This window comes from Idiotropiscis lumnitzeri, chromosome 10, assembly GCF_059441095.1.
Source record: "Idiotropiscis lumnitzeri isolate Australia: NSW breed Sydney's pygmy pipehorse chromosome 10, RoL_Ilum_1.0, whole genome shotgun sequence".
NCBI lineage: Eukaryota > Metazoa > Chordata > Actinopteri > Syngnathiformes > Syngnathidae > Idiotropiscis > Idiotropiscis lumnitzeri.
In genome coordinates, this window is record NC_142400.1 from 11,200,645 (window position 1) to 11,215,205 (window position 14,561).

The following is a 14,561-nucleotide window of genomic DNA, read 5'->3' on the forward strand; positions in this document are numbered from 1 at the left end:
TTTGTTGAGCGCCTTAAAAAAAAAAACACCACAATGCCTTTGTGTTTTCCACAGCGGCCTATAGTTTGATTGTGGAGTTTTCTGGATTCAAATACATTTACAATGTGTTTAAAAACTATTTTCGTAATTTTTCTTTACATATTTTTAATGCATGTGGAAGGGGTAAAACTATAAAAATTAAGTTATTGTTGACATTGTTTCTCTATATTGTGAGTGGGTCTGGAACATATCCCGGAGATTTAGTAGATCTCGTATTTCCACCATTTAAGTAAAACAAAACAAAACAACAGGCTGCAAATGATTCCGTGCCAATGCAAGTGTATTGCATTTTTTTTCCCAAGTGAAGAAGTGGATGGGTGGGCGTGGTCTAATGATAAAACACTCCTTCTGGATGACTCCGTAAAGGTAGAACAAATCTGATGAAAAGTCATTTACAATCCCGCATAATGCATCACCTGCTACTACAACTGCTTGGGATTTTATTCCTTCCTAAAGGCAAGTTTTTTTTTATGTGTGTGTGTGAGCTAAGTAATAGAATAACCGTCTTGCTGAAATCAATGTAATACTGTATTGTGATTTGAATTCCTGTGTTTCCCAGCCTTTACGCTGAAATGTTATGAGTGTGCAGCTGGAAGCTCTGCCACTTGCGTCGAAACAACAAAAGAATGCCCCCCACTAGCGACTCATTGTAGTGCACTTCGAATAATTATGTTTTCAGGTACAGTATGTTACTAGATATACTATAATTTTACCGAGCATGTGCGTCACGGTGGGCCAGCAAGGCCTTCACGGCTGAGACAAACTCCAGAAACTTTAACTTACATTTAACATCTTAATTCTAATATTTTCTTAAATTATTCCCAACTGCCAATTCTATTCATTTTGTAGTGTTTGTCTTGGCTGCACTGCTTCCATTATTAATATTAAATATTATTATATATTTTTTTGTATTCTTGCTCACTTTGATTGACTGGCTAACTGCTTGTGCACTTTTTTTGTAGGCGAGTCAGTTATTGCCGACATCAATGGGAAAAACTGCGGCTTCTCTGAACACTGTGCACACGCCTCAGTCAATTTTGGTTTGACCAGGACCGTGCTCACCAATCAGTGTTGCACCACTGACCTTTGCAACAGCCTTCCTGCACCAGGTAACACTGGAGATTTTTTTTTTTTTAAAGTAGCAGAAATCAGACGCAAGATTGTCCAGTATGTTCACTGTTGAGCTAGAGCCGCAGGGGCCCTCCCCTGAAATATGCTTGGAGCCTCCAGGTGCCAGGCCAAATAATTGACTTTTGGGTATTTTACGATTATTTTCCCACCATTCCCTCTAAGGAACAAAATGAATGTTTGAAAATCTTTTCTGAAGTTTGTTTAGTGTACCCCTTGAGATATCCTTGCCAATAGAAGTGAAGTCAGCCCCAAGTGTAAATGCTTTTAAATCCAGGTTAAAAACTGCTCTTTTGCCGTACCTATGATTACGGTCTTTCAAAGCATTTTTCAAATCCTCTTCTCCAAAATCTTGTACTTGCTCTGTACTCGCTGTTAGTAATTTTAGTGAGATACCTTTTATTTCTTTACTTGGCTTTTGAATGTCTCGTCTAACTTTTGTTTGTGAATGCTTTCAAATGTTGAACTTTTAATTATGTGAAGCACATTGAGTTACCTTGTGTATGAAATACACCATGCGTTGCCTTCTTAGAGAAGAGCAAATTGTGCCATAAGTCCTGAGACACTGACCAGTTTTAGATATGTGAATTCAAAGGTATAGAGCCGCCGTGGGCAAACTACGGCCCGGGAGCCACATGTGGCCCATTAAACGTTATAATCCGGCCCGCCAAACTTGAAAAAAATAAAATGAATAAACCTTGTTAATGTTTTATTTTCTAAATACTTTGGTGTGCCAAACACAGATATTTTGTTGTAATGCTTTTATTCATTTTCATTTAAAATTAAATGTATTTTTTTTCTCCGATGAGGTGAAGTTACCAAAACACTCCATCCATCTGCTCCTGGTCCGGCCCCTCTGTCATATTTTAGAATCCATTGTGGCCCACCAATCAAAATGTTTGCCCACCCCTGGTTTAGAGCCAAGGCTCATCATGAAATTCCACCAAATTCCTGCGATTGGTGTATGTCTCCTGCAAACACCAATCCTCTGACTCCATCTGGAACGGAGTCTTTCTTCGCGTTGGGCTGAGTTGCTAGCCAATGAAAAAGCAGGTTGGACAGGAGCCAATCCTAGCTGATATTGGGCAGCCAATCACAGGTCATATATGGACAAAAAAAAAACACATTCACGCTCCCATTCACACAGTCTGATTGGGAATTTAACCCACACATCCTTTATTGAAATCAAGCTAGTAAACCTCCATCGGTGACTCACAACACAGCTAGATAATTTTATTTTACAGACTACAGCAAAACCAGGCCCAGTGGTAGAAAATGTTTCACCTGCAATGGGCTACAGTGCACCGGCACTGTAGAATGTCAAGGAAACGAGTACCACTGCATCTCTACGACAGGTATTGTAACCATCCTGCAACGCTCCCCTTCTCTCTGCAAACATTACACCGACAAGCATGACTTTGTTTCCCAGTTGAGATCAAGGGCCAAAAGACAACCATGAAGGGTTGTGCCTCCGAGCAAATGTGCACCAATACGGAACAACTGGAAGGCCTCATTGCAACCCAAGTCAGCTGCTGTGAGGGCGACTACTGCAACAGCGGCAGCAGACCAAGACCTGGCCTCTTGCTCTTGGTAGCACCGCTTCTCTATCTCATTATTTGGCCTTAACACCAAAGCCTATTCTGAGTGGAGCCGGTCTTGTTAAACCGCTCTACGGTCTTTGCTGCCGTGCTGGAGCTCAGTTTCAAGGTGTTGGCATTTAGTTTTTTCCTCAGATCCCCTGACAGTTATTTGTCGTTGAGGTTACTGAACTTCCCGGGACCGGTATGAGAGAGCGTGAGTGCGATCACACACCTGCTCCCCTTTTATACCCTAGACTGAGATTTACACATTTTCACTCCGGGGTGTTCTCACTTTTGTTGCCAGCAGTTTAGATGTTAATGGCTGTGTTTTGAGTTATTTTGAGGGGGGTGGTGTCATTTCTCCAGCTCAGCTATACAACAATAAAGTATTTACAAAAATATGAGTGGTGTACTCACTATGAGATACTATGTGTACCGCAACAGCAAAACAGATAATTTAGAGAATTTAAGTGAGAAAATGTGAAAACATGTTTTCCAGACTGACTTGCGCTTAATTACTGTATTACAAAGCGTCAATTGTAGAATACTGTAAAAAGGTAATAATTGTAAAAATAAAAGCTTTATAAGTAGACATTGAGGTGCTCTGTTTTAAATCACTGCTAAATATGGTCAACATTCAAGGTGTGAGTTGTCACTCACCCATTCCTGCCCTAAATTAATGCAAAAGACTGTTTTTTACTCAAAATAGTCTAGAATCAGGGATATGAATGAGTTTGTAGTCATTTCAAAATGGTAAAAAATATATATATAAAGAGTTTATATTAAAAAAAAATCCTCATTCATATCATACAACTATTTAATTGACTTAAATTAATTGAAGGCAATTTTTCTGGGCTGAACTGTAAATGAACCAGCTTCCCTGGAAGCAAGTTTTGCACACAAAGCAAAGCTTACCATGTCGATGACATTTTCTCTTGAAAATTGATTGTGTGTTCCTGTTTGAGTGACTCTTTGAGTGGCTGTGTTCGTAATGAAAACTGATTATGCAGAGCCATTAATCAACAATGATCATCCTTGCATTGTTGCTGCCATGATTAAGCTTAAATCCCCTCAATCAGATGCCATTAATAGCAGGCACACTCTAAAATGGGGACGGAAGCAACCGCGTTGGAACATTGCGACTCGTGAGTAAGCACCTCTTCAGTCTCCGACATGTAGTTGCTGACATGCGCTTGTTTTTGTACAAATACTTGTCAATGTTTCCAAGAACATTTCCTACGATGGGTAACCTGGCATCCTCCGGCTTCATCACCCCAAGTCCGAGTAGACTATCTTGGGGGCGGCGCAAAGACGACACCGTCAAACTGGAGGATTTCTTGACCCAACGCGAAGAAGATCTCTGGAGTGTCAAACAAAAGCAAAGACTTTCTGTGAAAAAAGTCGGTTTGACAGAGAGCGTTCGCTATGTCCACCTAGCTTTGCGGGAGCAAGACGTTTGTCATCCAAATGGCAACGGAATGCTGAACCCTGCCTTTGTTGGGGAGTCATGAATTGCTCTGATCTGCAAGAGACACCCCGGAGTGACGACTTTTGTCAGGAAATGAACAGGAAATAAGGCCACGGTGGTAATGCAGCACAAAAATAGCAAAATGGGTTTTACCCTTTTTTTTTTGTTTGCGCGTATTATAATAAAATGTTGCTGCAGCATTCGCTTTGAATTAGAATGACTCAGGACCAAGGCCTTCCTGTTTCGTTTGTGCGTCATTTGAGAAGCGGAAATCCTGTCATGATGACACCTTTGACTTCAGGTACTGCTTGTAGATGATTCCTTTTAGTTTGAACTGCGGGCTACAATGTTTATATTGTTTCAACATTCGCTGTTTTCTGTTTCTGATGTATAATTTCATGCGATGGATTCTACATACATTTGTGCTACCTAAAATTAAAAAGTGTGTTTTATTATTGAGATATGATACAAGTTCACTTCAATAAATTAGAATATTGTGGAAAACGTCATTTATATCAAACCATTAAATTAATTTCTTATCGTGTACTTTCTATGTGATTTTAACTTACAGCTAACCAAAACGAAACACGTCAAATCTTATTAAAGGGGAAGTCAACTCCAAAATTTTCTTTACAAGAATGTTTTATGCAGGCCCACTACTCAAAACATCGCATTCTGATTAATATTGCGTTTGCGGAATATGAGTAAAGCAGTAAAATCCACCCGTTTTAGCCATACCAAGGGTTTTGTTTTCACATGATATTTTATTTCAGTACTTTCATAAAACATATTTTTAAATGTACCTTTATAATGTTTTCATTTCATTTAAAGTTTTCCATTACTTTGTTTCAATGCTGTCATGGCACATTTTTATGCAAAGCACATTGAGTTGTCTTTTTATGAAATGTGCCAGAGCTGCTTAAAAAAGTCAACATGACTGAAGTGTCGATTGACAGAGTTCACAATAAGAAGGCCTTTATCATTTGATCATTTCTTAATGTTCCTATTCTATCAGTTTCGAAGGATTGTTTGATTCGATTATAATACAATTCAATGTCAGCTGTTCAAAAGTGAGCCAGCCGTTCATGTTATATTCAATCATAACACTGCCTCCATCATGTTTGACACGTGATGTGGTATACTTTGGGTCACAAGCTCTCATGTTTTTGTTTTTTTTTTCAGCTTAGATGTAGACAAAGGTAAACGCACAATGACTCCAAATGCTATTTGTATTTATTTATAATTAAAGTGGTCATGTGTTCTTTTGTGTCCCCAAAATGGAGAAATTAATCCAATGATGACATTTGAAATTAATATTTTTGTTAAACCGCTTGAATTAAAGCCGAGTCTACATTTCAAACATTTCCTTTTTTTTTTTTTTTTTTTTTTGTTCAGAATTTTTTGTTTGTAGGGTAAAAGGATAAAAACAAATTCTGCTGTGCTTTCACACTTGGGCTAATTGCAAGTCAATTGCCGGATGCAGAGAAAAACAACCATTCACTCTAATGGACATTTTAGAGTTCAATAAATCTAACTTGAAAGTTGTTCGAGTGTGGGAAGAGCAGAATAAGACTATTCAACCAGAGAGACGCTAAAACAATTTGAACTAACTGTTTCCAAATAGAGGTAACACTGCAACACACAAGGTGATTTAAAACGGTCCGAAAACATTGTTTCACTGGTGAAAATATTGAATTGAAAGAAGCGTTATTCAGGACTTTCTATGTGGACTTGTTGACCAACGACGGTGGTTTCATGAAATGATTAATATTGTCCACAAAGCATAAAAATACAAATAGGGAAGTCATGGCGGCTAAAATAAAAATCTTCCATTTGCAAAGGTGGAAACAATACCAACAGTGTCCTACTCAGGCATTTAAAAATCATACATTTTGACAATCACAAAGAATAAAATGAAACTGAAGAGAAGGAGGTGTATCTTTCTTGGAGTTAGTTTATGATATAAATCATGAAGTAAATATAGATTTTGAATTACAATTACTACTATTACTGGCTGATGACTTTTTAATGATTTTTTTTTTAATTGACAAAATAAAAAAAACACCCTAAAATGAAAGTGAAAGATTCAGCCGTCTGCAGTGTTGTTTTCTTCGCACGTGGTTGAATGTGTCGCAGGCGCAATGTCGTCATCCTGTCACACTGGGCGAGGTTGGACTTGTGCCACAGCCTGGAAACCTTTGACTTTCTTCGTAAGTCACGTTGCAAGAGGACACAATGAATACTGGAAATAGTCCTCTGTTATTTTTTTTAATTTCACTCTTCATTTTTTCTGGAGGTATGTCGCCACCCCTTCATTTAAATATTTTCCTCTCAATAGAGAATAATTATGTTACCTTCTGTTGCAGTCATATGTGTCAAGGCATCGTCTTGGACCATTGACATGCCTTCTTCAGTGAAAGGACTCCCTGGATCATGTGTGGTTATTCCCTGCTCATTTAACTATCCCGATCCACAGAAGGCCATCAACATTTTCACGGGGATTTGGTTGGAGGCAGAAAATCACCCCGTCTATCACCCCAGTGGCTCGAAGATAAAGCAGCTGTATCAAGGTCGAACCGAGCTGGTGGGAGATGTAAAACAGAGGAACTGCTCGCTAAAGATTGACCCGCTTCAAGAAAGTGATCAAGGGCCTTTTCATTTTAGGGTTGAAATGAAAGACTTTGCAAAGTTCTCTTACTTATACAAGACTGTCTCTCTACAAATGATACGTAAGTACAAAGCGTTTACCTGTTACGGACCTGTATATCTATCGATATCTATATCTATATCTACATATATATAAATATATATATATATATATATATATATATATATATAATATATATATATATATTAGTGCTGTCACGTGATTAATTTTTTTTAACTAATTAATCGCACAAAATTCCCTGATTAATCATGATTAATCACATTTTTCAACTACTATTTTTTGCAAAGCTTATAGGAAATACTTATTTGAATAATATCTTGGAATTGATGCAAAATCACCAAATATGAAGGATATTTAATTCAAAGACTGATCTAATAGCTTTCTTGTATTCTTGAACATGATCTAAATGGAGACATCTTTACGGGCATTTTTCTTCGAAACATTTCTCAAAACTTCCCACAAGCGCCACACTCCGGCAGTGTTGGTTTGCAAGGCCCAGTGGTAACTTGAACACAGTGTTTCGTTCTGAGACTCGCTAAAGATGTACAGCTAGTATGCAAATTATTTTTGAAGTAAATCAAACTGAGTATATATATATATATATATATATATATATATATATATATATATATATATATATATATATATATATATATATATATATATATATATATATATATATATATATATATATACACACACAACCGTTAAATTAGGCTAATCAAGACGATTACCAAGTGACCACGCTAAGTAAAACTAATATGGACTACCATTTTACAAGAATGATTTTGAAACACTGACACATTTTATAACTCATTATTACAACAAAACATTTGTCTGTACACAGGTACACTAAGTCCTGTCAATTTAACCGTGACAGAAGACTTGGCTCGCCCATTTGTGATTGCTTCCTGTTCTGTCCCTCACTCATGCCCCGCCTCTCCTCCTGTCATCCTCTGGAGTCACTCTGGACATCAACATTATCAGACACGACCCCTAAAAAACGGCCAATGGGAAGCTACGTCCACTCTGTCATTTCATCCTGCCTCTGCTAAAAACAACACGCATTTGCAGTGCCATGTGACATTCAAGGGAGGCCAGCAACAGGAGGCATCCAAGATCATAAATGTGAAATGTAAGTAAAAGGTGCCGCGTTGAGTGGCAGCAATTGAAACTGCTCAGTGGCGGATTGTGCATTTAATATCCGGGCCTTCAATGGGGTCTTCATCCACATCTTACCTGACCTGGTCCATCTGTCTGTTTCCATTTATTAATGCAAATATAAATTTGCAGACCCCCATTATAGCCCTTCATTATGTTTCTATACAGATGCCCCTTTAAATGTCAACGTTGACTACAACGCAACCGTGAAAGAGGGCGAGGCCGTGCTTCTGAAGTGCAACTGCGACGCCAACCCTCCCGCCAGCAGCTTCGAGTGGCATGACGAAAACGGTGCTGAGCTGCACAAGGGGAGCGTCTTCGTCCTGGCAAATGTTTCCAGACGCACAGGCGCTCTGTACTGCACGGCCATCAATGCCATGGGAAATGCAACATCATCACCTGCGCAACTTGATGTGACATGTGAGTGAATAATAAACTTCATTTTTGTGACTAGCTCATAATTTGATATAGACTATTATTAAGAGGTTATTCTTAGTCCAAAATCGACATGCAACGTACAACATGAGCATGCAAATGAACAGTATGTCAAAGTTAAAATATGACTTTTCCTCCCCTCCTTTTTTTTTTTTTTTTTTTTTAATAGATGCTCCTGAGATTAAGAGCATCTCATCCTGCTCCTCCGAAGGGGAGATGGTAAAGTGTGTGTGCATTGCAGAATCCAGACCTCCCAGCAATGTCCACTTCTTACTGTCTGAAAGAGTCATTCCAAGCCCTGACGTGGAGCGACATGGTTCCATTACCATCGGCACTCTGCAAGCTGTTCTTCCTCTTTCTGAGTTGGTCTACTGCGTGGCAAAAAACACCATGGGAAGCGCCAGCAGCGCCATCACTTTACCTGCTCACAGTATGGAAGAAAGTGTTTCACTTCATTGAATTACCAGTTTGGATGAAATGAATTTAGACTTTTTCCACCCTATTTTTTTGTTTTAATACAGGTAAGATGCAGTATCTTTATATTATTATTGCAGCAGGAGCTGTCGTGATGCTGTTGATGCTCTTAGTCGTATTGATGAAAAAATGGTAAGAGACTACAGAGGAACCTCCAAAGTTCTCTATTATTGAATCTTATTGAAAGACATTAGAACAATCTGAAATTTATGAACAAAATAATGAATCAGTTTTTTCATTTCAGAATCAGAATCAGAATGCCCTTTATTGTCATTGTAGTCATACATACATACATAATTATATATATGTATATATATATATATATATATATATATATAGAGAGAGAGAGAGAGAGAGAGAGAGAGAGAGATTAAATAATTAAATAGAAAATAAATACGAAATTTAAACATGAGCAGGTCAGGCTTTATTTCCTGTATGTATGTTTTATAAAACATATTATGATCTCAAAATCATTTAAGATTAATTCCCACGCTTAAATTCAAGCATTTGACAGACATTTTGGTGAGATTGATAAGTGAGGAACTCAGTAAAATGACCTTCTGTTATTTTGCCACTAGGGGTCGATCAAGAGACGTGCCTAAACCTTTGGAGTCCCTTCAAACAGTAAAATCAGCAAGGTTCAAATGTCAACATTTTCATTTCACTTTTTGTTATGGAAAACATTCCATTTGCTATTCCACAAGAAAAATGTGTCATTTTCTGACTTTTTTTCTTGCCCTCCTCCAAGAAAAAACATTAAGGCTGGTCAAGATCAAAGCTGCATGAACAATGAGCACACCTATGGCAACACGAGTGAGGTTTGTTAACAATTTCTGTGAGTTGTTTCATTTCATTTCTGCTTGGATGGAATTAACCTTAATTTTCTCACAGGCTGAGTGGACTATTGACTGTGATCCAATTTACGCCAATGTGCAAAATTGACCTGATGGATTCAACAAGCGCGAGTGTTTGTGTTGTTGTGTACATTGTATTTGTACGATTGAATGTTAGTCCTGCTTAATATTTTCAGTGGTAACTATCTGTTTTTGTGTCGTATTTATGAAGAACTTTGTAATTGTTGCTCTTATATGTCGACTGTACATTACCACTAACAATCCAAATCCAGATGTAGAAAATACACGAGTGCCTCAATTAAATGACTCGTATTATTAATTTCCCCTAATATTCCTGATATTCTTTTGTCAACATCACGTCACACTCCGTTTTAAATCATTTGATTTTTTTTTTTTTAGGTTTTTCTAGGTTTGGCGCATGGCGTCTAACAAAATAATCTCTCTGTGGTGCTTGAAACAAAGTTAATAAAAATCAACAAGCTAAAACTAAAATTAAAAATACATTTTCATTAACAATGTAATTTTCTTTTTAAGTTGAATTGTATTTATTCTGATATTATGGCATAAAGAAGAAGGTCAAACAGTCGTTTAGGAATTGCAGTTTACTCTATTACACGATGCTTAGCGTAATTTTTCACACAATATGTACATAAAAGCCTGAAATAATACCATACTGAAATGAATCACAAGGATTTCAGTCTTAATTCAAAATCAGTCGCTCGTTCACTACTTCCGAATGACTCTGTAGAGATTTGGACATAGTGGACTATATTTACTACAAAGTCCACTATCTGCAACGACCTACTACCTCATCACTAAATAGGGATTTTTATTTTGTCAACTAAACAGTTCACACATCAAATGAAAATGTTTTCACGACACAAGTCGGCATTGCACTGTTAATTACTGTATATAAACACACACATCTAACCGTAACCCTACACACAATTTTTGTGTCTTGAGAGACCTTACATAATCATAGAAAGGAGTATTTGGGCTGAAAATCTGGTAAAAAAAAAATGTCTCAAAGTTTATTTTAGGGTTTCAAATATTTATCATACATGGCGTCATCATATCATGTACAGTCAGCATCATCACAGGAAGAATTCTCTTGTGTGTTTTGCTTTATTGTCTGATGTGGTGGAATCGGGTTGGTTGCAATTATTTTTCTTAAAGGACAATGGTGGGAAGAGAAGTAAAGAAAGAAAAATCACTGGCGGCCAATTCCTGTGTATGTTGTTTAGATTGTACGTGGACATAAAGTAGCAAACAATTTCAATTTCTCGAGATGAACAGAGCAGAAGTTTCATAAGTGCTCACAACACAGGATATGCGTTGACAAATTGTGCAAGACAAAGAAGACAACTCCCCTGCACTCTTATCGCCACACATTCCAATAGTCACATATATTGCTATTTTTCCAGAAAATACAAATGAAGGATATGATTTAGTTTCAATGAAAAAAAATTGCATTTTTTTTTGTGTGGACCTCATGCCTCACATGATGTTTTGTACTGAAGGATAGTTCATAACAATTGTCACGGAATGCAAAATAATAAAAAGCATGAATGCCGAATCTGTTAAATTTGTACTTTTATACATAGCCTGCTTGTTTGTCTCAATTTGACTCTCTGAATGTTCTGAACTGACCTGAGTTGGACAATCCTGATCGAGCTATTTTCTATAATGCTTGTCCTCATCGTGGTGAGCATGAGCCTATCTCAGCTGATTTGTGGCCATGCTGGGCAGGAAGATCAGAACCTAGATTTGAATCTCAACCTCGGGACTGTGAGGGAGACCGGCTAACCACTGACACACCATGCTGCCTCAGTGTTGTATTGGACGGTTAATGCAACTTGTGGAAGGCGACCATGATGGGGCTAGAGCGTGTCTGGCAGACAAAGTAGTGCTATTTAGTGTGATCCACATTTTCATATATATTGTGATCGGCTCCTCGTGCGTCTGTCTGACCTGCAGTTTGCTGCAAAGATATAAAGTGAGGTTAGCTTAGCTTCAGTCACCATTAATATAAATTTAGTGGGAGTGAATCCTACCTGAAAATTAATATAAATAGGTTCTTCTATAACCTTCCCGTCTGGAAGATTTTTGTTGTCTTGTTTGTTGCATTTTTCTTTTCTACAAAATGGAAGAGAATAAACATTTAAAGAGACAAAACCATGCACAGACAGTTGCTATTTTTACTCCATCAGCATCTTTCTCCCCGCCTCGGACTGAAACGAGTTGTTTATCTTCTTTGTAGACACAATGTGGACTCTTGCAATGGTCTTTTTACATACCTCATAGCTTGGTTTGGTGATCCTCTGCTGAAATTTGCATAATATCCAGAGCCCTCCCTCACAAGCGATTGTGACCTGGAAAAAACAATTTGAGTTTCTTATTTTTATGCTGCAGTTTATGGAGAGAAAGAGAGACAGATCAACAGACAGATAATTAGTTAGTTAGTTAGTTAGTTATTTAGTTAGTAGTGGTATGACAATCGGAAAATCAATCATTTTTTATTTAACCGAAACAAATTGAATTGTTACATTTTCTTGAAGTGTATCACACTTCATGTATCAAGATATGTAACAAGCCCCCTTTTGTGAGCGTTACACACCAAGTACGAAATGGTATAAATGAGTTTGACGTTGTTGATCATTTGTTGTTTCGTTGAATGTAATTAAATTGACTGATCGAGGCATTGGAGAGTCTTTACATGTTATTACATAGTAATAAACATGAGAAACGCTACAGCCGTACCATAATGATTCGAAACTAATTGAATCGTTCCACTTGAAAATGTACAGGTACATTTTGGGATGAGTCTATAATGACAAAATGTGTAAGTGCCGTGAATATCTTTCCAGATCTTGTCGATAAATATATGAATTGATTGAAACTGACCTGGCGTGCCTTTTCCAAATGAGAAAAGCAGCAGCAAGAAGAATCATAACTGCCGCAAGCGGTACAAAGACGCCAATGCAGATTGTTGGTAATGCATTTGGATTCATTAGCTCTGTCAAGAAAATACACAACATCGTCCACAACGAAGCAACATTCACTAGTTCCGATTTCAAGCGGAAGTGTATACATACGTTGGTGATCTTTTGGGATATCTGAACTTGGGAAAATAATTCCTGCAAAGAAAAGGGGGACACCTAACATAATACGATTTCAAAGCAGCATCAATAGTTGACATAAAAAACAAGACTGTTACCTGGATTAAAAGTGACTGGCGCAGTGCCTCGGCCTACAAGAGATAGAATCAATAACATAACTGCGATTTGAATCAACATGAATAGTTTGGCATGAGACTCACCTGACGCAGATATAGTGACGCTTTGGTGATAAAAACTATAACTGTCCTTGGCAATAATCCTTAAATAAATAACCAGTTTGGTGTCCATGAGTTTTTTAATCTTGAGGGTGCAGCTCCTGTCGTTTCTCTTACGTATCATCAAGGTCTTTCCTTGGTACTTCTTCACCACAAATGTGCTATTAGGGTGATAAATGAACGCGTTCCTGTCCTTGTCGTAGGTATTAAATGTGCTTCTCTGGAACAGTTTCCAGAAGAGCTGAAGGTTTTCTGTGTGGTGCTCAGGTGGGTAGGTGAACGTACATGGTACGGTCAAACTTTGGCCTTCTTCTGCAATGATGCTTCGGTTGACTTTTAAACCCCATGTTTCACCTGGAGATGGAAAAAAATAATAATAAAAAATTTACTCTGTATGAGCCTTTGTGAGATGAGCCAAAACAATCCATGTTGCGACCCACCTTTTGAATGAGCTGCCAAAATCAGAATGACAGTAAGTGCAATCAAAAGTTGTAGATGATCCATTGTAGACGTCGCAAGTCCAATTCCAATCATTTTGACTTTGGACGACATTGCCCACTACATGCGTCCACTTTTACATCATCACAATCCGAAGACGACAGGACGTTAATGCTCAAGAGAAGAGGTCGTGATGTGAAATTCTTGGGTGTGTTTCTTGTTGGTTTGCAGTGGTGAATTCAAATTCAAAAAAAAAAAAAGGAAGTTGCAACAGTGCAGTGAATGTCCACACTTTCAAAGTTTCACTGAAATTGATGAGAACAATTAAATGTGGAATCCCGGCAATACATCCATTGTTTGTTTGAGTACTATGTAAATCGACTTTTGTAGCCCTTTGGCATACATGGTGAGTATTTAAAATGGACACCGAATGCCTCGCTATGAGATTGTGGAATAGAATAGATGTGCTAAAGCTGGTGCAGGCTATTTGATGCAAAGATTTGCATGACCATTAATATACACCGCCCCATCCGAATAACAGAAATGAATGAATGAATAAATAAATGAGAAGATGAAGTCATAAAAAAATACTTAAAGTAAAATTTATTGGCTGAGTCATGAAAGTTGACAAAAAAATACATCTTCACGACTCAATTCTTGGTTTCGGTACATTGTTTTGCTTCTTGCTGTTTGAGAATAGACCAGAACAGAATTGATAGACGTGTACCGACATAAAAAAGTCTCCTACTTTTTAAGTATATGCGATTTAATCACAACAATTAATTTGGTCTTTCGATCAGATTACCACAAGATCACTGACACAATGCCAGAAAAATCTTGGAGAAAAATGTGCGTAATTTAACGAGTACAGTTTTTGGTTCTTTAATATAGTTTTGTGCACAAACATGAAATACGTATGCCAATCATCTGATGTGACTCCTCCCACTTAACACGAGTTAGCCAATCAAATAGCTTAGTGTGA

The 14,561-nt window shown here is 37.6% G+C and overlaps 3 protein-coding genes across 6 annotated transcripts; 2 read left to right on the forward strand and 1 right to left on the reverse strand.

Annotated features, from left to right (window-relative positions):
- Positions 1-387: 387 nt before the first annotated feature.
- On the forward strand, positions 388-3,382 carry LOC148329171 (urokinase plasminogen activator surface receptor-like). The gene is made up of 5 exons (XM_088307475.1): positions 388-495; positions 599-718; positions 1,002-1,148; positions 2,412-2,522; positions 2,597-3,382. Exons 1-5 carry the CDS (start codon positions 420-422, stop codon positions 2,791-2,793), a joined length of 651 nt encoding a protein of 216 aa, XP_088163601.1. The 5' UTR covers positions 388-419; the 3' UTR covers positions 2,794-3,382.
- A 127-nt stretch (positions 3,383-3,509) lies between these two features.
- LOC148329172 (sialic acid-binding Ig-like lectin 14) lies at positions 3,510-10,215 on the forward strand. 4 transcript variants are annotated; one of them, XM_088307470.1, is made up of 10 exons: positions 3,510-3,896; positions 3,976-4,516; positions 6,582-6,944; positions 7,731-8,018; positions 8,177-8,464; positions 8,649-8,909; positions 9,001-9,085; positions 9,532-9,591; positions 9,702-9,771; positions 9,845-10,215. In XM_088307470.1, the coding sequence occupies exons 2-10, from the start codon at positions 4,432-4,434 to the stop codon at positions 9,893-9,895; spliced, it is 1,551 nt and encodes a 516-aa protein (XP_088163596.1). In that variant the 5' UTR covers positions 3,510-3,896; positions 3,976-4,431; the 3' UTR covers positions 9,896-10,215. The 4 variants fall into 4 exon arrangements, with proteins under 4 accessions (XP_088163596.1, XP_088163599.1, XP_088163597.1 ...); XM_088307473.1 differs by having other exon boundaries at positions 8,213-8,464; XM_088307471.1 differs by having other exon boundaries at positions 3,860-3,892.
- Positions 10,216-10,218: 3 nt separating this feature from the next.
- Positions 10,219-13,913, reverse strand: LOC148329173 (uncharacterized). Its single transcript, XM_088307474.1, has 8 exons — positions 13,582-13,913; positions 13,127-13,495; positions 13,025-13,057; positions 12,903-12,944; positions 12,712-12,823; positions 12,105-12,179; positions 11,862-11,943; positions 10,219-11,788 (listed from the first exon to the last, which is right to left on the reverse strand). The coding sequence occupies exons 1-8, from the start codon at positions 13,691-13,693 to the stop codon at positions 11,717-11,719; spliced, it is 897 nt and encodes a 298-aa protein (XP_088163600.1). The 5' UTR covers positions 13,694-13,913; the 3' UTR covers positions 10,219-11,716.
- Between the last annotated feature and the right edge of the window lie 648 nt (positions 13,914-14,561).

Coding starts and splice junctions, on each gene's coding strand:
- LOC148329171 (XM_088307475.1), top strand. CDS start 420: ATGAAAAGTCATTTACAATCCCGCATAATGCATCACCTGCTACTACAA. Junction 496..598: donor GATTTTATTCCTTCCTAAAG/GCAAGTTTTTTT, acceptor TGTGTTTCCCAG/CCTTTACGCTGAAATGTTAT. Junction 2,523..2,596: donor CCACTGCATCTCTACGACAG/GTATTGTAACCA, acceptor TTTGTTTCCCAG/TTGAGATCAAGGGCCAAAAG.
- LOC148329173 (XM_088307474.1), bottom strand. CDS start 13,693: ATGTCGTCCAAAGTCAAAATGATTGGAATTGGACTTGCGACGTCTACA. Junction 13,496..13,581: donor TTTGGCAGCTCATTCAAAAG/GTGGGTCGCAAC, acceptor TTCCATCTCCAG/GTGAAACATGGGGTTTAAAA. Junction 12,180..12,711: donor ATTTGGAAAAGGCACGCCAG/GTCAGTTTCAAT, acceptor TGTTTTTTCCAG/GTCACAATCGCTTGTGAGGG.
- LOC148329172 (XM_088307470.1), top strand. CDS start 4,432: ATGACTCAGGACCAAGGCCTTCCTGTTTCGTTTGTGCGTCATTTGAGA. Junction 8,910..9,000: donor CATCACTTTACCTGCTCACA/GTATGGAAGAAA, acceptor GTTTTAATACAG/GTAAGATGCAGTATCTTTAT. Junction 9,086..9,531: donor GTCGTATTGATGAAAAAATG/GTAAGAGACTAC, acceptor TTTTGCCACTAG/GGGTCGATCAAGAGACGTGC.